The following is a 19,778-nucleotide window of genomic DNA, read 5'->3' on the forward strand; positions in this document are numbered from 1 at the left end:
TCCAACGGATCGCCAATCTTTAACCTGTGGTCGATAGATGGCACCAAGGGCTACATTTTCTTCTTGGACGGCTATGTCCTCAGATGTCTGTGCCAGAAGTTATTCGAGGAACCAAGTTCCTTACCCTGTTTGAGAAAATGTAAAATTTTCCTCATTTTTGCGCCAAGTTTTGCCTATAACTCGGTTGGTATTCAACGGATTCTCAATCTTTAACCTGTGGTCGATAGATGGCACCAAGGGCTACATTTTCTTCGTGAACGACCATGCCCTCAGATGTCTGTGCCAGAAGTTATTCGAGAAACCAAGTTCCTTACCCTGTTTGAGAAAATGTAAAATTTTCCTCATTTTTCTGCAATTCAGCAAAATTTATAAATGTGATATATTTTATTGCGAATTTGTTGCAATAAGTTTCTTTTCACTTAAATAATGCTTTAAATTAAAAAAAGAATAAAAAATCAGAAAAAAATTTCAAAAAAATTTTCCACTCGAAAATTTCATAAGGCTTACCCCTTACGTTTTTTTTGAGAAATTTTGCAAAAAAAATTAACTTGATTTATTTTAATGCCAATCGGTTGCAATGTGTTTCTTTTCACTCAAGTAATGCTTTAAATAAAAAAAAGAGTGAAAAATAATCAAAAAACCAAAAAAAACAAAAAAATAAAAATTTAGTAAGGCTCAGTTTTGCACAAAGTTTTGGCTATAAGTCAGTCGGTATCCAACGGATCGCCAATCTTTAACCTGTGGTCGATAGATGGCACCAATGGCTACATTTTCTTCTTGGACGGCTATGTCCTCAGATGTCTGTGCCAGAAGTTATTCGAGGAACCAAGTTCCTTACCCTGTTTGAGAAAATGTAAAATTTTCCTCATTTTTGCGCCAAGTTTTGCCTATAACTCGGTTGGTATTCAACGAATTCCCAATCTTTAACCTGTGGTCGATAGATGGCACCAAGGGCTACATTTTCTTCGTGGACGACCATGCCCTCAGATGTCTGTGCCAGAAGTTATTCGAGAAACCAAGTTTCTTACCCTGTTTGAGAAAATGTAAAATTTTCCTCATTTTTCTGCAATTCAGCAAAATTTATAAATGTGATATATTTTATTGCGAATTTGTTGCAATGAGTTTCTTTTCACTAAAATAATGCTTTAAATTAAAAAGAGAATAAAAAATCAGAAAAAAATTTCAAAAAAATTTTCCACTCGAAAATTTCATAAGGCTTACCCCTTACGTTTTTTTTGAGAAATTTGGCAAAAAAATTTAAATTGATTTATTTTAATGCCAATCGGTTGCAATGTGTTTCTTTTCACTCAAGTAATGCTTTAAATAAAAAAAAAGTGAAAAATAATCAAAAAATCAAAAAAATATAAATTTAGTAAGGCTCATTTTTGCACAAAGTTTTGGCTATAAGTCGGTCGGTATCCAACGGATCGCCAATCTTTAAACTGTGGTCGATAGATGGCACCAAGGGCTACATTTTCTTCGTCGACGACCATGCTCTCAGATGTATGTGCCAGAAGTTATTCGAGGAACCAAGTTCCTTACCCTGTTTGAGAAAATGTAAAATTTTAATAAAAAAAATCTAAAAACTTGAAAAATTCCTAAGGCCTTAACTTTTTGTTCGAGTAATTTTTCAAAATTTTATAAATTCATTTCTTTTGATGCGAATTGGTTGAAATAAGTATCTTATAACTCAAATAGTGCTTTAAATAAAAAAATTCTAAAAGTTTGAAAATTTCCTAAGGCTACATAGCCTTAGCATTTTTTTGGGAAATTTAGAAAAAAATATAAAATGATTTATTTTAATGCGGACAAATCTGCGATACTTTTAGCAGCATTCGTTCTTTGTATCACAGGAGTCAGCAACATTCGGCGACGAGCTTTCTTAATGGTCCGTTGTTTTGAAACATCGTCACTGGGCCTAAAAAACTTGCCTTTCTCGTGGACTTCATCAAAACAATAAATTTATTACTTATGATAAATTTCTTTGTGTAAATTAATTTAATTTAGTTCTAGATTATTTTCTCGCTACCGGCTCGATTAGAAACGTAAACAAACCTTGCATGAGAAAAGTTAAACAACCATGAAGTAAGCGCCAGGTGTGAACCAATTTCCCCATTGCACAATATAGTTACAACAATTAGCGATTCGCAGTTCTATATACCAACAGGTGGGATGGAAATTCCATTAAAATTGCCAAAACATTTTTGAAAAAATATAAACTTCATAACAAAGTTATGAAAGATTTCAATGCTTCAACAGAACGAAGTACGGATGCTTTATAATGGTTTGAAGTTCAAATATATCATATCTTTAAACTCATCGATTGCGGCAACATCATTTCAAGTTGATACTCGCGTGAAGATCGCAAGGATGGCTTTATAATTAGTTTGTTGCTGAACCGAATAAAATAGTTCAGATTCATTTTCTGATGACTTCATACAAAGGATTATTAACTTTCTTGCTTGCTCGGGGGATTGGTGAGAGTTAATCAACATCAACCGAAAGAAATAACTGTTCAATGCATAATTTATTGATGCCATCACAATACTCATTTTATTAACCTAGATGCTAAGTCTTTTTGGCAAACACTTAATGTTACCTTAATTATTCGCGAAGCAAGTGCTTTTAATTATAATGTAAATTAATTCCTATCAATCTCTTTCATCTTCTGTCCGTTCGTGTGCATTCGCTTCCTTTTCTTGGTAGGAACGTAACATTTCTTTGAGTTTTTTTATTTCCTCATCCTTGCTGCGCAGTTCCATGTCTTTACTCCGCAGCTGTATCTCCTTGTTTTGCATCTCCATGTTCATGTAGATCAGCTCCTGCTCTTTCACGATTAGTGTTCGGGTGGTTCGCTGCTCCATCAGCACACGCTCCTCCTCGGTCTCAAGCTGTGCCCGTTGTTGTTCGTCGATCTGTGTCCGCAAGCATGAAATTTCTTCCTCACGCAATGATAAGCTTCTACGCAACTCCGATATCACACGATCGCGATTAATGCGAATACGATTGACGGCTTCCACCAGATCATGCATCCCGGGCCTTCTCGAAGGTTGCATATGAAGCAAATTCTTCAACAGTCCCATAAAATCACGATCCAAACCTGGTGGAAATTCACCACGCCGTACTTGCTTGATAGTTTCCGCACGTTCCATATCAGTCGAAAACGGTACAAGCAGCTCGAGCAGTATTATACCGAGCGAATAAACGTCCGACTTTGGATCGCACTGTCCATCCAACTGTTCAGGAGCTGCATACAGCGGTGTACCGAAGCCAACCCCTACATGAGAGCTTTGCAATGGGCAAGCTAAACCAAAATCTCCTAACTGAATGCTTATTTTGGAGTCATGGTGGGAGAGACTTACAAAGATGTTGCTTGGCTTTATATCATGGTGCACAATGCCACGGGAGTGAATGTAATTTAAGCCGTTCAACAGTTGCTGAAAAATATCGATAACGATATCAAGATGCTGCACGTTATCCTCCGTCTGGGAATCATCCTTAGAGGATTCTGAACTGCGCCTGGACGGCATTTCTTTATCGAACGCTTCAGTTTCGCTAGAGTTTGAAAGCTGGGAACTTTGGCGACAGAAGGAATTACGTGGAATAGACGTCACAAAGCGAAGTTCTTTGTGCAAAAAGTTGGCATAAAATTCGGAAAAGCTCTCGGCAGTATTACGCTGATCGAGCCATTCACGTAACGTTAAATGACAGAGAGTCATTTGAATGTAAAGTGTAGCCCATTTCAAGTTAATATGCGGCTGGGACTCTTCAATACTAACAACGCTTCTCGAAGCATCTTCCACTTCCGCTATTTGGTTTCTCGTTTCATCGCTATTCTCCTGCTCTTGTTCACCGTTACTCTTCTCGAAGAGAATGCTAAACTCTTCAGAATCGTGTTCTGGCCTCCGCAATGAATCTTTTGTACCATGGGTTCCGTCAGCTTCATCATCTTCCGACGAAGAACTTTCTTCGTCGTCGATCGTCGACGTACTGTTGACGCTGTTTTTCCCCGGTGACATAAGCGGCTCAAGCCATGCCGCTTTGTAAGGTACGATGTTGATATGATTCAAACTGGCGAGCGTTTTAACCTCAGCCAGATGTATTAGCACACTCTTGATGGTGGTTGATCGGATGGTTACCTTCTTCACCGCATACACGATATCGTCCAGTTTGTTGCGGGACCGATAAACCTTGCCGAATCCACCACCAGCGATGAAGGAAATCTCTTCGAACTCCCGATAGTAGCGTGACCATTCGAGCCCCGCCGGAAGTGGCCAGTATTCTTGCAGATCGGGCAAAACAACCGGTAAGTCTCGTCCGCGAGCAATACTGACCAAATGGTAAAGTGCTTTCTGGTACTGGCTGCGCATCATCTCGAACTCTCCCATCGTGTACGTTTCATCTATCAAGTTGACTGCATGCAATCGATCGCAGATTGTCTTGTACAAGACAACCGATCGTTCTGCATCCGGTTCCAGTAGTGCACATAGCTGTTGTAACAAGCTTTCTACCAACAGACTCACAGGAGCCGATGCTTTCGTTGCTAAACGGGTTTGAAAAGAACGTTCTTCACTGTGCAGCTCAGCAGTAGTACGCGTGACAACGGACAACAGGTTGGTTGAAGTGGCTAAAGATACAGAACAAAATTCACATAAATTCTGGTACTTTCGAGAATATTCTGATGCAATGTTGCAAGCACTTGTCGCGTGCAGATCACCTGAATCAAACTTCTTGATCGTTTCAACATTGTTCCACTCGATGTCCAAATCATCATCGTCTTCTGAATCCATGGCCAGGCTAACCATTATCGTAGCGTCTGTGTGTGAACCCTAATAGTTTATGGAAATAAATCCGTTTTATCACAAACAAGCCTCCCGGAAGAACAAACTCCACACTGCAGAAAATTAGAACCAAAACAAAACCACGTCAAGGGGGAACAGGGCTCTTCGGAAGGTATTTTTTTAAACATGAATTCTCACACTAATACGGTATGTATTTTTTCAGAATCTATTAAAAAGAGATACAATTTTTTTCATATGAACAAAACACTACATTCAGAACAAATTGATTCTAAAATTGCAAACAAATTGTACAATATACCAATTCTGCGCGAGTGCAAATATCGGAACAGCGGAAAGTTTGACAGTTCCGTGACAATGACATTCATGCTTCGTATCAAAATTGTTATTTGGGGCACATTCGCCGATTGACAGTTCATCAGCTGTACAAAAAAAAGACCAAAACAAAACAGCTGAGATACGTTATCGGTTCCGATTTATGATTTTCCTTCACACAGCACCATCCAGATAGGTCCGTACCAGGTTGCTAGTAGTTCTATTCGGCAAGGTTCAAAGATCACGTATGGCTTTTGTGTGCTTTTCAGTGTAGACCGTGTTGGGAGTGCATCGAAAATGTTCCGTCGATCGTTGACCGTTTCCTACTCGCCGTTCCGAAACAATTATGTCACGCTACCGGATAGCTACTATCGGATGCTTTCAAGCTACGTAAGTTTGGTTAAAAATACCTAGTTCTTTCTGGAACTATTTACCATGGTTGACGGGTATCGAATTGCAGCGTAAAACATTCCTCTTAGTAATAATTAATCACATCTTTCATAATCGTTGTGCTTCTGGTACCGGCGGGATGTGTGTTTATTTTTAGAAAAACGGGTGTCTCTGCTTGACGCATCGCATCGACACGTTCTACGTTTCGTGGGCACCGTATGGGGGTGGAGGTTTGCCAGAGAACCACATTGGCATAAACGCGCAGGTAGCCAAATCGATGGGCCTGAAGGAGGGCGATGCCGTGATGGTCGCGATGATCATAGACGTACGGTCGTTAAAACGGGTAGAGGTGAGCGCAGTAAGCGAAAAGGATTGGGAAATGTTGGTAAGTATGATAAGAGGGAAAAACAATCAGGAATATTGTTTTGTATGGTTTCTTCTTTTTTAGCAAATCAGCAGCAGTCGCATCCAATCAATTTTGCTCGATCAAACAAGGATCGTAACAAAGGGACAGAATTTAATCGTATGGATAAATGATTCCATAAGCATTAAAATACGAATAAGTAGGGAACTATTCTTTAAACTGCCGTGAAAATGAATAGTAAATATTTTATTATCAATTACAGAATTTACGATGCCAGCCCTACCATTTGGTAGGCTAGAAAATGATACCGAGCTAGTGGTAGAGCCGTTCAAAAAGCTTCCCGGGCTTAACAACACGATGCCGGAAATTCCCAAACTGACCCGCAGTAGTACCAACCTTAACATCGCAGAACTCGTACGCCAGCGCAACATGGAGCGTAAAAAATCAAGCGAATATATAAGCGCACTAGAAAACGGATTGTCTTCGTGTACGATTGCAGCCACGCCTTCGCTTGATAGCGGAATAGCGTCCACCGTAGATAGCTTAAAAAAGCGACCCATGTCGTGGCAGAAACCATTGGAAGGAAAAAAGGAAAATGGGATTATTACAGCAGCCAACAGCCCAAAGAACGCTCTGCAGCGATCGTCCACGAGCGGCAGTAACTCATCGTCCGGTTCGATAGCGGCAATGAATGCCCAAACGGCTGTACGGAATTCTTCCTTCGAAAAGGAACTTGAACGTCATCTGAACCATTTGCAAACCAGCAAATCGATGGCAAACGTTATGGGCTATGACACAATCACACCCAAATCGGAAAGCCCTATCGCCAGTCCGAAACGTGAGCCGTCCAAAACGGTCCACCTGGATGGATTGATCGAAACGCTAGGCCAGAATGTGGCAAAGGTGTACGAATTCCGTGTCATTCGTGGAATGTGGAATTGTCGACGCAGTACCACACAGCTTTGTGACATACTAACGACTAAGGAAAACATCCCCAGTACGATGGACATCAACAAACCGTGTCTGCTGACGACGAACGATAATCGAGAGTACTACGTAAATGTACGGTTGGCAACGGACACGGACCGATTTCCAATGAATGTCTATCCCACGGTGGAGATAAACGATCGCCTGATGGACCAGCTGGAAATCAATGAGGGGGAGAAAATAACGCTCAAATCCATACACAACGCATTGAACATAGTGGATCGTATTGAGTTGCTTTCGGCGACGAAAGTGGCACCCGTGGTTGAGGAAGATATTGCGGAAAAGTTCAAACAGTTTGTGCTGCACAACTCCAAGATACATGCGCTACTGCTGAACCAAGATCAACTATTCAAACTGCCAGAATACTACTTGACAATCCGATTGCAGCCACAATCGCTAAAGTACTGTCTCATTAACAGTACCATACTGCGACGCAGCAAAATAAGTTGTACCGGTGAGGTGAAACCGGTGGCCGGTTTAGCTGAGGTAGATACAAATAAGAAGAAACCTCTTGCAATCAAAGAATCGGCCGAACGCGCCAAGCTTGTGAAGATAGAAAAAATCGAACAAATCATAGAAGAGTGTACCGATCGGTTAAAGTATGCTCTGTGTTTAGATACACGGAATAATGTACGGCAGCGGTGTAATATGTTTATTGCAGGTGAGAGGAATCACATATATGGATTCATATAAACCATCAAAATTAATTTAAATTTTGTCTTTTGCAGGTTCCTCACAGAGTGGAAGGAAAACTGTGTGTGAAGACGTACTCAAACGATTGGCAGAAGCCCCCTTCTACTGTTTCTCGACCACTTTCGACTGTGCCAAACACAAGGGACGAAAACCCGACTCGATTCAGAAAGATCTACGGCATGCGCTCTACTTATGTATGTTCCATAGTCCGGCTGTGCTTTTTATGGATGGGTTGGATGTGCTAACGCATCAAACAGGCGATCAGAACACACCCGATGCTGAATATCACAACAAGTATGGAAAGGAGTTATTGTTATTGACTATTTATTAATGTTTTATTTATTTATTCGTTTTAGAGTTTCGGATGTTATTCGTAAGCAAATCGAAGAGTTTACCAGCAACAACCCGATCGCGGTGATCGCATCGATCAGCAGTTCGTCGAACCTAAATCGTCGGTTACATTCATCCCGTGGCTACCATCTGTTTCAGCTGCTCGTAAAGATACCGAACCTCGATAAGGTTGATCGGGAGGGTGCACTGAAAGGTTTGTTCGTGCATCGGCAGTGTAAGCTGGATCGTCGTATCGATTGGAAGCGGCTTGCTAACCAAACGGAAGGCTACGCGATCGGAAGCCTCGTGCAGCTAGTTGATCGTGCAGTGTTTTACGCCTACAAACAGGACAGTAAATTTCCTTTCGTCACGGAGGAAATGGTTGCCAATGCGGTGGATGTAACCAATCGTTACTGTTTGGTGGGGATTGAAAATCACAAACAATCCAACCAGATGGATGAGGATGACGCGGATGATGATATTGCAGGCGATAAAATACCGGGTCTGGAAGGTGCGATTGAAGTGTTCCAGGAGGTGCTAATGTGGCCGACAAGATTTCCGAAAATCTTCGAAGCTTCACCGCTTCGTAATCAGGCGGGGATACTACTTTTTGGTCCACCGGGTACGGGGAAAACGTATCTTGGTAAGTCGTTTGCAGTCGTGTTATGATTGTGCACAACGAAAGAGAAAGTTATAATTTTGTTTATTTTAGTATCAAAGCTGGCCAAAACTTGGAACCTGCGTATGATCTCCGTGAAAGGACCGGAACTGCTAGCGAAGTATATTGGGCAAAGCGAGGAAAATGTGCGCAACTTGTTCGATCGGGCAAGAAGTGCGAAACCTTGCGTGTTGTTTTTCGATGAGTTTGATAGCTTAGCACCACGCCGTGGACACGACTCGACTGGGGTTACGGATCGCGTCGTTAATCAACTGCTTACGGAGCTGGACGGGGTGGAAGGGCTGCAAGGTGTGACTGTGATAGGTGCGACTTCCCGTCCGGAGCTACTCGATCCGGCACTGTTACGCTCGGGGCGTATCGATCGTTTGGTTGAATGTACTTTACCGGGTGTGGTAAGTGAATAGTTACTCGTTTTAATGAACATTCGAGCTCAAATTAGAATGGAACGAATTCTCGATTCTTTTCAAGTTAAAGTGGAATATTTAGAGGTATCGTTCCTTGTTTGTAATCGTTCCTGATTTGCACAAATAGACATTTGAAGCTTTCGGACAATGTGGCTGTAGCAGTTGATAAAGATTTGTATAGAATCAATTTCATTTTAAACAAGATCCTGAAAATGAAAAAGATCCACATCTGGCTCAACATATTCCACTTCAACATGAAAACTAACCCAGGGTTTCAGGCCATTTTTAATAGCTCTACTTTAACTGGACGAAGGTTCCAGCAATGGATCCATTTAACTCATTTTAATTCGAAAATCATAACTTAACGTAATTCTTTATTCTTCTAGACTGCTCGTTTGGAGATTTTCATCAATCATGGTAAATCGCTTTCCCTCGACAAAGACGTCGATCTTCGAGAGTTTGCCGTAAAATCGGAGTACTATACGGGTGCGGACATAAGAAGCATTTTAACTACGGCTAACATGTTGGCTGTTCAGGAATGTTTAAGCATCAATCCAGAGGTAAGTAAAATAAATTACAATAAGGACTAAAGTAGCGCAGGCTGATGCACCACAAAGCGGTAATTTTACTAATTCCCTATACTCGCGGAACATTTATTCGGATGCATCAATCGTCCCTCGGGTTTGTTCGGTTTATTATCCGGACCGATAAGCGCTGACTGCGGCATGAAGCACCTTGTCTTGCGTATCGTTTTGCTTTAATGACATAATGGAACCCATCTTTTAGCGGGTATGACTTATATACGTTTCTACCACAAACCCCTTTTACAAACCGAAAGAAGTTTTACGCGAGAATGGAACATGAAGCTGAGTAGCATTTAATTACAGGATTTTAATTATTCGCTAACGTCTTTGGAACGACTTTGCAGCTCCGTTGCTGACTTTGTGCGATGATACGGCACCCGCTAGATCATGGCAAGCAGAAGGCCGGGTGAGGGCTTAATTACTTTCCATCCATCCTGTTGCGATGTGAACGGACCTCTCGCTTTTCCCTCTCCCCCCTCTGACTATGCCCGGACGGTTTGGGAAAAGTTTCAACCGCGAACAGTAGATAAGGTTCGCGTTTCCCGTGTCGCCTGCTAAATGATATGGAGCGTCTCGCACGATGATGCCTTTCCCATGGCTTCTTCTAATATCCTGTGAGCGAAGTGCCGACTGCCACCATTCGGTCACATTCCACCGCGTGCGGTAGTGATGGGTAATGCGAGTTGCAGGTGAAGTTGTTTGTGCTGGCGACAAACTGCTTTAGAAAGATTGTTCTTTTGCGAGCTCATTCTTTTGGCTGGTTTCTTGTGTGGCCGGAGCTACCCGATTATGGAAACCCCATTCACACTAGCGTGCTGTACCGAATGCGATATCCTTGGGAACTGAGCTGCACTTTTTACCTCTTCGTTGTAAAGCCGATGATGAGCTGCCGATTATGTAAATGCATATGTGAAGATAGTGTGCCACACACCATGCCACGACCTGATGGCTGGTGTGCAAAGCGATAGAAATAAAGACAGTGCTTAGTCCTGGGCGAGTGTTTTTTTACAGTCTAATATCCAGCAACGATTATTATGATGAGCATCGTCGTCGTAGTGAGATCTTGCGAAAATGCTTCTCCAGTGTGTGCGAAAGCGTTTGTTGATGAAAGTTTTATATATTTTTCACAACCTGATGAGGCATGCGAAATAGTCTTCGTAACGTTTCACATCTAATGATTCGTACGTTTTGTTCGTGTACGTTACAGAAAGTGCCGGAGCAGATAACGGTTAGCCAGCGGCATCTAGTGGAAGCGTTTAGCAGCACGAGACCATCGCTAACGGCAAGGGATGTGGCAAAATACAGGGAAACGTAAGTACTACTACTACTACTACCAATACTACTACTGAAGCTGCAGTTGAAAGGATCAGCTTCATTAGCGCGCCGAAACGCCACTCACTAATAAAACCGTGTTTGCTGTCATTTCTCCTTTTATCGTTCACAGTTACGCACGGTTCACCAACAAAGAACCACCGTCACGCGATTTTGTTGCCAAACGTGCTACATTAGCATAAACGCATTAACTCTTTACTTTACAAAAGTACGGTTTTGATGCGAATGGTGGTGTTTTTTTTTATATTTATATGTTTAAAGGGAAATGTGCTTTTCATGGATTAATTTGAACAATTTGTGCATTTTGGTTGGTGTTTGATGGGAATGTTCCTTTTATGCAGTAATAAATCTGTTGGCATTTTGTTAAAAAAACACACACAACATCCACACGATTGTATAATGGTTTAGAGGAATGGTTGAGAAATTTTGTATTTTTTTTAAATTGTAGGTTAGAGTGCGAGAATAATTTATTTGGGCTGTTACAATTATTTAAATGAATTATTTAAAAACGCCTATTTTTATGAATATTGAATGTCAAATGAAACTTTAAACCTAATTCAATGATTTGAAACAATATTAAGGGGTGATAAATGCTCACAAATAAAACAAAAACGATTTCTGAGGCTTTTTAAAAGAAAAACTTCATCATCGTCGTCTATCGGTGATTATTCGTGCTCGTCTATATGTGAAACCGCCTTTAGAAGTGCCAAAATCAGAACTGCACGGATAATCCGATCTCCGGATAAGTGGCATCTGGATTATCGTGGTAGTTACAAAAACAACGCTTTTGCTTGAATTCGAATGAATCTTTAGAAATCATTTTAAAAATAAAGAATCACAAATCATTAACGATTTATTAATTTCTTTATTCAGAAATTTTATCATCCTTTTGATAGTTAACTCATGATTGCAATGACTTTTTAATGAAGACCACAATACTTATGTATATATGTTTCTTCCAAAAGTAATAACTCATATTTATTTGTAATCGATACTAAAACAAACGTCACTATAAACCAATTCAGAAGGCAAAGGTGTACGCTCATAACAATTTGACCGTACCGGTACTTGCAAAACAAACATTGATCCCTCTATTTACGGGATAAATGCAAAAAAACCAAGCCAGGAACTTCCGAAATGGACATTAATCATATTATTCTCGTTCCATTCGTACATCCCACACCGTGGACCATGCCAAAAACGTCCATCAGATCCCATGTGATGATAGCTAAATGATGGACAAATTGCTTTTCACTCTCGGACGCAAATGCTTTCAGTCTCGGTTGTGCACACGATCCCTTAGGCCACCTAGAATGTGAACCATTTGTTGGTGATCACGAGGACTCCATTTGAGATGTTTCTTGTTGTTCTATTTTTCTCTCTGAACCAATGTTAGCGCGACAAAAATCCGGCATAGTGTAAAATGGTGGAAAATTGGAAAAAAATCACACGAACCGTAGCCACTCAAAAAGGTAGCTATAAAATACCCTCCGGAATAGACAAAGGCGCTCATGTTGAAAATAAACGCCATTCCGCGGATATGCTGGAGTGGTATTTGTTGTTTTTTTCGGTCGCTCTTCTTTTCGTGCGACTGTGTATGATGATTCGTTTCTTTCTAATCCCTGAAGCGATGTCAGTTTTTTATTTGCTGTTTTTTTAAATCTCTTCTATCATGATGCCGTTTTATTTTGCAACCATTTGGGTGATGTTTTTTTTTATTTGCAAGGCATGCGACCATCAGTTATCATGAATCAAACATACCGTTGATTTGATTGGGCAGAACAGTGGGAGAAAGGGAGAGAGAGAGGAAGCCAGAAGAAAAAAAACTTGTTTGGAACAATTTCAATTTTACACACTTTTATATAACATTCCGACCCTACGATGTTACTGGGTATTTGAATGCGATTACAGATGTTTTTTTACTACCACTTGTTAGTTGTTTTATCACGTGAAACGTGCAATAGCACCAAGTACGAAGTAGTAGTAGTGTACTGTCATGATTAAATTCAGACAAATCTTGTTTATGGCAAGAACGGTGTTGGAGAAAACTCATTTTCAGTTTTGTTTGGTTCGTTTAACTTCATATTTATTTGTGTTGTGGCATCTTCTATATTGTTATTCGGAACAGAGTGATAAGAGATTTGAAACATGTTGTGTACAAATTGTGCAATATCACTCAAATGAATTATAGCAAAATGTGTTGAAGGTGTTTTCTTTACTTTTAAGTCAATTTTTCTTATAATGAAACAAAACAATTTAAAAATCTCCTGTTTTACTAGTTTTAATAAAATGTACTTAATTATTTTCCAGAAGATTTCCTTTAAAATTAATCATTTCCTATTGATTGAAAGTTTGAATACGATGTAACAACCGGGACTCTACTGCTGCCATGGAAGTCTGTTGGCCCTGAAATGCTTCCATACCAAAAGTGTAGAAACGATACAGTACTACGGACCCGGCAAACGAGAAACAACGACCTGCCTTAGGTCATGGAAATACATAACCCCGACCCAGTACATAGCGGACAAGGTGACAAACGCGGCCTATAGCACCATTGTGTTGCGCAGCAGCAGGACCAAACAGCACCGAGAAACGATGCCGAGACCGAGCATCACGCTTCGGTAACAATGATAATCATATTTTCTATATTGAAAATTACTATAATAGTCATTCTACTGTTTAAAAAGGTGTGATAAAGGTAATTGAGCGTAGAATCGGCACAAATGGAAATATATGGCGTAGAAAATCCATGGCACAACCTGGCTGCCGGAAGCGAACGCGCATCCCTACGACAGCGGAGGTACCATCAATGGTTGACGCTCCGTTTTTCAATGATGGATGTATTGGAAACTTAACCATATTTAACACTTTTGCATCAAGCCCAAAATGGAGCTAGTAATTTAATTTGCTTACCGAGAAGGTAAATGGTTTTTTGAACCAAGGTATTGAAGATGGTTTTTGGTGCTTTGTCCTAAACTAAAATGCAGTTGTTTTACTATTTTGTAAGGACTTTGGAAACGATTTTTGAAACTGAGTTTATTTGTGATTTGTAATAATATAAAATCTAAAATTGTTTAACAAATATCTTTACAACTAACAATAGCATAAATGTAATACAAAATAGACAAAGTTAGGCCAACTGTGTGTGTTTAACAAAAAGGATTTATTGTAATACAATTGTACAAAAAGCAGCTTAATCTGTTCTTCTTCGTGCTCGTCCTAGATGGTGAACGGCTTAACGAAAATATCCTTTCGTTCCGAACGTTACAAAAGCCAGTTGCCAACATTTATGCTCCATCTTGTGTGCTTTGTGGCAGAAAGAATGCTACGAATTCTTGCACCAAATAAAAAAATCACACAGGATTGTGTGAGAGCATTGTGTGGGAAAAAGATTTTTCGACTCACAATAAAGTGTGAGACGTGTGCAACCGTTACTAAAACCGTTTGGGGCTTTTGTGACGACAAACATAGTACATTCTTACATTTCGGTGCCCATTCGCTTTTGTAACGAAGAAAGGCTATCAGTAGCGTGTTTTGGGGTTTGAAAGAAGAATGTAAAAGTCACGTAGAGTGGTTTGCAAATAAGAAATACGAATATAGAAGACTCGTGTGTTCAGTTTCAAAATCCTTCTGTTAACGTTTAGTAGCACATCGCTAAATCATCTTGCATTGTTGTGTACAGGCAAACGCTGTAGTGTCAGACCACAAATATGATATTTTACAATAAGAAAGCTATTTGGTTGAAGGAACACAAATAAGTATTTCCATTCCATAACCATTAAACTACATTATTATCACATACCATACGATCAATCAAACCACGCCTGTTGCGATCCATGGCAGATCGAATCTCATCATGAACATCAATTGAAAACCAATCATAATGTTGTGATACGAAAGATTGACACGGTAAGATAAATTAATCGAACCATCGTCGAATATTCTCCCTGTTCAATAATTGCGTTGCTCGTTTCGTATCGGTTTTGGAATTAGTTTTCTCACCTGAAGAAAAAGCTTCACTCCATGCTGAAGCAGAAACGAAAAGCGATCTATACGGAAGGTGTTTATTTTTTATTCGCAGCTGTGTTGGAAAATTATTGGACAATTTTTTACCCGATTAAGCACCGGATAGCGGACGTAAATGTGTTTTCATATCCCATTATCATTACGTGGATAGGGCTCTAGATTCGATTGTAGGAAAAATTGATTGGAAAAGCTTTTTTGGGCAGCGAGAGCTTTTTTTCTTCTTCGCAATTGGGATCAGATTTGGATTTTCATTGCCGTAACAAATGCAAGACGTTTGGTAGATTATGGAATTATAATTCCTCAAAGACTTATAATTCCTCTAACAGCTTATATATTTGGTTGTTTAATATTAAAAAAAAATCTTGTAAATTTCTAGTCTTGATAAGTGTGCAAATACTCTTAATTATCGTAAAAGAATATTGAAGAGCAGTATTAATAATTATATGAAAAATTATGACCTTTGATATTAGTTTAAAACCTGCCAATTCCATTACTTTTTAAAATAAGTTTGGATTTCCGATTTATAGGTACTGGTAGTGTCAAATTATAAGTTTTTTATAATTAAATTATCTCATTTTCTCAGCCTAAGGCGTAAAAGAGATCAATTAAAAGCAAAAATACCGCTAACCAGAAGATTCATAGACTCTGGTTATCACTGAGGAGGTTAAGAGAACTTGAAGAAGGTCTCTGGTCCAGCTGATATACTAAATGTCGCTGTTTCATCGACTTGCCTACTAAAAACAGGTGTTTGTTATGTACCAGAAATGGAAAGATCTCCCGAAAGATTGGAAAAATTACCTACTTATTCATACCCCGAAACCTGGAAAACCTTCAGGAAATTCAAGATGGATGGAGATTTGAAAAAAATATGAAAAGATGAATTTTAACTCACTGTCTTTACAAACAGATCGGTACCAGCTTGGTCTATGGCGTGTGTGATTCATGACCGATGAATTCTGATTTGTAATCGTTTTAACCGTTTCTACAATGTCTCGAAGATTTGTCCATAGATTCTTCGTAGGAAGAGGGTGTAGTATCTATGTTTTGGAAAGTGTCCATAAATTCAGTGAAGGCATTAAAGTATACGGGCAACACTATTGAACTTATATGTATGTACTTGAGATAATCGCTAGGACATTGAAGTCATTGAAGAGCAATTATAACAGCCGCAGTACCTTGTGTAGCACAAGTACTATTTGTGTTTGTTCTAAACTCTAGAGAAGGAAGAATTAGCTTCTTGGTACACCAGCCTAGTCAATATTCTAATAGAAATTCCGTCTCATTGCGTTAGCGACAACTTGGCCTACATAAAGAGATGTCCACTCTCTATACACCGGGGAGTATCAACTAGAAGATCTTAACCAATATTCTGAAAAATAACCAATGGCGTTTAGTCACCACATCATTACAACCCAAGGAGTCAGCAGGATCGGGAATGAATGACTAAAGCTTATGATGGTTTCTGTCAGTTTTCTGGAAATGCTGTTGGTGTTGGCAGTTTATTGGACATACTTTATAAAAGTAGGAGGCAGATGCGCTTTTCCATTTCCATTTTGAAACAAAAATCTGATTGTTGATATTAATAATCTTCAAAGTGTGTATCCTGCTTATAAACAATTCTTTTAATTTCATTATTTGTTTCTGTATAATATTCATTAGCAAGTTCAACCACTACTATTATGAGAATGGTAATATCATTTACTTGAAAAATACACCATCCTTCAGGCAGTGAATGAGAAAAGAACAAATAAACGACAACCTGTTCTTTCATCGTGCTACGGTTTCACTTTTTTTCATTCATTTTTACACCCGACCCCGGAAATGAAACACGTACCGATAAAATGAGAAAATCAACTCGTACTCCCAGCACGCCCGCTTGTTACGCTTGGGTGTTGTAATATTAAAGATCTGTCAGGAGCCTTTTATGGACCACTTTTAGTGCGAGGTCCATTGCTAAGCGAGTGAAAAAACAAACGCCCAAAGAAAGAAAGATTGGTGTGCAATAAATGAAGCACGCCGAATGAAGAAAACCCGAGTCGTGCAGCAATACCATTGGGCTGTGTTAGAACCACTGCCGGCAATATAACCAGCCCCCGGGAGGGCACAACCGACCGAATGGTGGAGGCAAACCAGGGGGGGTGGAAAATCGGAAAAACCGAAGGGAGAAAAGAGCCGTGAAATAGGAAAGATATATATCCGTGATAACATCGTTAACGTTTTGTGCGCTTTCAGTGCGCCATTATGTGGCAAACACAAAGACAGGAAGAAAGGAAACTCCGGCCAACATAATGGCTCCTTTCATTGGCTCCTTGGCGTGCTGGCCCGGTCGCCGGATTCTTTGTGTCGAGGTTGGCTGAAAAGAAAAGGCCACAAGCAAATTGACAGCACTGTGGATAACAGACCCCATCCCTGTTGGTGTGTGGCTGTGGTTTCATTTTTAAGCTAATGTCGCAACTTTCTTCTTTCCTTCGCCACTGAAAGCTGGAGATGAAGGCGAAGGATGTCCTTTCTTTTTTTTTGTTTGCCTGCAACGTTCGAAGGTTGTTAGTATTCCGGTGTGGCGTGGTTGAATATCTTTCAGACAGAGAATGGCTTTCTGCTATATTTTTTGAGGTTGTACATACTGGGATGCTGTTATCATCATACAGCAAGCAGTCAAGTCGGGTTAGAACTAGCGACGCTATGTGATGTTCATCAAGAAATGGTAGGTTTGTGGAATGAAAACAATTTCATTGTTTCATTGAAAGGGAAAGGCAATTTTATGTTTTATATATTTGTATTAATCTAAGAAAAAAGGCATTGAAAAAAAATAGGATTCGTCTACAACTGAAGTACACATTTCTGGAGACAGATTGTGTGTCCTTGCCACGTCAGCAAGACGTGCCCAACCATTAACCATCATGGGCCATTGATGATGTAAAGGAAAAAGCATTGAATTTAGTATTTGTTGTACTAAACAGTCTAAAACGAAAATTATATGTAGTTTCTATGAAACTTTTTTATACCTTAACTTAGGTACTATTACTCTAACCTCAAAACTGGAATCTCTGCTGACTAAGATGACACTCTTCTGTTCGTGTCAAATTTAAGACAACAAAATTTAAAACAGAAATACAGAAATCGGAATATTCTCCTAGATGATAAACAAAATCTTCAAGTTCGCTCGTGATAAGATATTTGTCTTGATTTGAATCTTGATTTTAGACACGCTAAGGACATATACATATATTTTTCTAAATTAGTTAACCATGAAAAATGCCCATCTTTTAATCGTTCCATTAGAGGTTCCACTAGTTCCTTTCTAACTAGGGTAAAAGTTAGAATATTTACGAAGAATTTTCCTTTTTTTTGAGTACCTCCATAACAAATGATATAATACTTAACAAATAAAGAGAAGATTAGTATTTTTTGAGGTAAAATCATTTCTGGAGACTTTTGCAGGACGAATTTTGGAGACAAAAAGTTGACTTCTTATTTTCAAAATTACACTTACGATGGGGATTGCTTCCAAGCATTTATCAATTCGCAGTTGAAATTTAAAAAAAGAACAAAACCACAAAAATAAGAAGCATCGCTGGATCACCTTTTTTTCGCTTGCCAAACGTCTGTATAGTTTTCAGGTTTTAGTACTTGGTGCGAAGGTACTTAGAAACACATTTAACTTATCACCGCTGATGCGTTCGAAGGGATAAACATATTACTAAATACTAAACCATGGTGCTCTAGCGATGTGTGGAGAAGGTTTACTTCATTCTTGGGATTAAAAAGATTTTCGACAATACCTAACCACACTTTCAGCTTGTTGAGGGCAATGTTGAGAAGTGATTTGCAGAGATACCACGTAGAATGTTGCTGTTTCTGGAAGTATTTACGAGATTCAAGCGATGGTTAAAAGTAAATGTTTGAATGAAAAGATTTAAAAGGAATTTAGAAACCCTTCCATAATTTTAGAGATTGTTTGGTAACAGTAGTAGGAAGATATTCCGCTCATTATTTTGTATCAGCAATAATGAGCCGCATGTGGCTAAATACCGTACACAAGTGGCACTGCCGCGATTTAGCGATCTTGCTAAGATACTGCACATCGACGAGAAGAATTTTGGTGCACAGTTTGCCAAGCAATTGGCACAAAATTTGCTAAACAAACGAACCGTCTCGAAAGTGTGCACTTTTTCCGGATGTTTGCGGCTGGCAGGAGATAAATTACGCGAGCCAAAGTTTTAGACATTCCAGTGCAAACACGAGTCGTAGTGTTTCCGCTACCGAAAAGTGTACCCCGTCTTTCTTGAGGCAACTTTCGCGCAATACCGCGGAAATGGTGCATTCCGGTAGAATTCATGGTAAAACAGAGGCACTTGTGTACATCCTCTGTTTTCCGGAAAAGCGGTACTTCACTTTCGGCGGTTTTCTTGGGAAGAGGGAAGAAAAATCGGTTCTTTTGCGTAGTGTGAAGGGCGTCGGCGGAGGTGACTAGAACTGATATCGCAAATAATATTTCATCCCCCGACAACCATCGCAAGAAGACTTTGCACTTGTCTTTTTTTGTCCAGAGGTTAATGTTGAATTATTTTAAGCGAAAAGATCCTGTTCATTTACACAACGAAAGTAAAGTTCAACAATTTGGATGTGTTTCCAAGTTACTTTGCCGCCGACTTTGTGCTTTACCGGAATAATTAAATCAAAATCACTAAACCTCCGTTCCATGCTGAAGGAAATATTTATCATACATCCGACAACTGCAGCATGGGAACGGTGATTTTATGGCTCTCGTCAGCGTCCCAGAATGCGAAAGTTAGTCGAACAACGGTTCTGCAAAAAAAAGCAAAAGAAAAGAACACAATCATTTTACACACAAAATACCAAACCCAACGTGAA

At 39.6% G+C, this 19,778-nt stretch overlaps 3 protein-coding genes across 4 annotated transcripts in view; 1 reads left to right on the top strand and 2 right to left on the bottom strand.

Annotated features, from left to right (window-relative positions):
• The window catches only part of LOC125768480 (single-stranded DNA-binding protein 3), a 447,182-nt gene that overhangs the window by 137,851 nt on the left and 289,553 nt on the right, over positions 1–19,778 (bottom strand). The gene's annotated exons all lie outside the window — the stretch shown is intronic.
• Positions 2,509–5,084, bottom strand: LOC125768462 (eukaryotic translation initiation factor 2-alpha kinase 1-like). Its single transcript, XM_049436159.1, has 2 exons — positions 4,718–5,084; positions 2,509–4,627 (listed from the first exon to the last, which is right to left on the bottom strand). Exons 1-2 carry the CDS (start codon positions 4,803–4,805, stop codon positions 2,652–2,654), a joined length of 2,064 nt encoding a protein of 687 aa, XP_049292116.1. The 5' UTR covers positions 4,806–5,084; the 3' UTR covers positions 2,509–2,651.
• LOC125768459 (peroxisome biogenesis factor 1) lies at positions 5,164–11,260 on the top strand. Of its 2 annotated transcripts, none has more exons than XM_049436154.1 (11): positions 5,164–5,310; positions 5,384–5,504; positions 5,662–5,889; positions 5,953–6,067; positions 6,131–7,516; positions 7,584–7,842; positions 7,905–8,521; positions 8,591–8,949; positions 9,348–9,521; positions 10,753–10,856; positions 10,990–11,260. In XM_049436154.1, exons 2-11 carry the CDS (start codon positions 5,412–5,414, stop codon positions 11,057–11,059), a joined length of 3,405 nt encoding a protein of 1,134 aa, XP_049292111.1. In that variant the 5' UTR covers positions 5,164–5,310; positions 5,384–5,411; the 3' UTR covers positions 11,060–11,260. The 2 variants fall into 2 exon arrangements, with proteins under 2 accessions (XP_049292111.1, XP_049292110.1); XM_049436153.1 differs by having other exon boundaries at positions 5,389–5,504.

This window comes from Anopheles funestus, chromosome 3RL, assembly GCF_943734845.2.
Source record: "Anopheles funestus chromosome 3RL, idAnoFuneDA-416_04, whole genome shotgun sequence".
Taxonomy (NCBI): Eukaryota; Metazoa; Arthropoda; class Insecta; order Diptera; family Culicidae; genus Anopheles; species Anopheles funestus.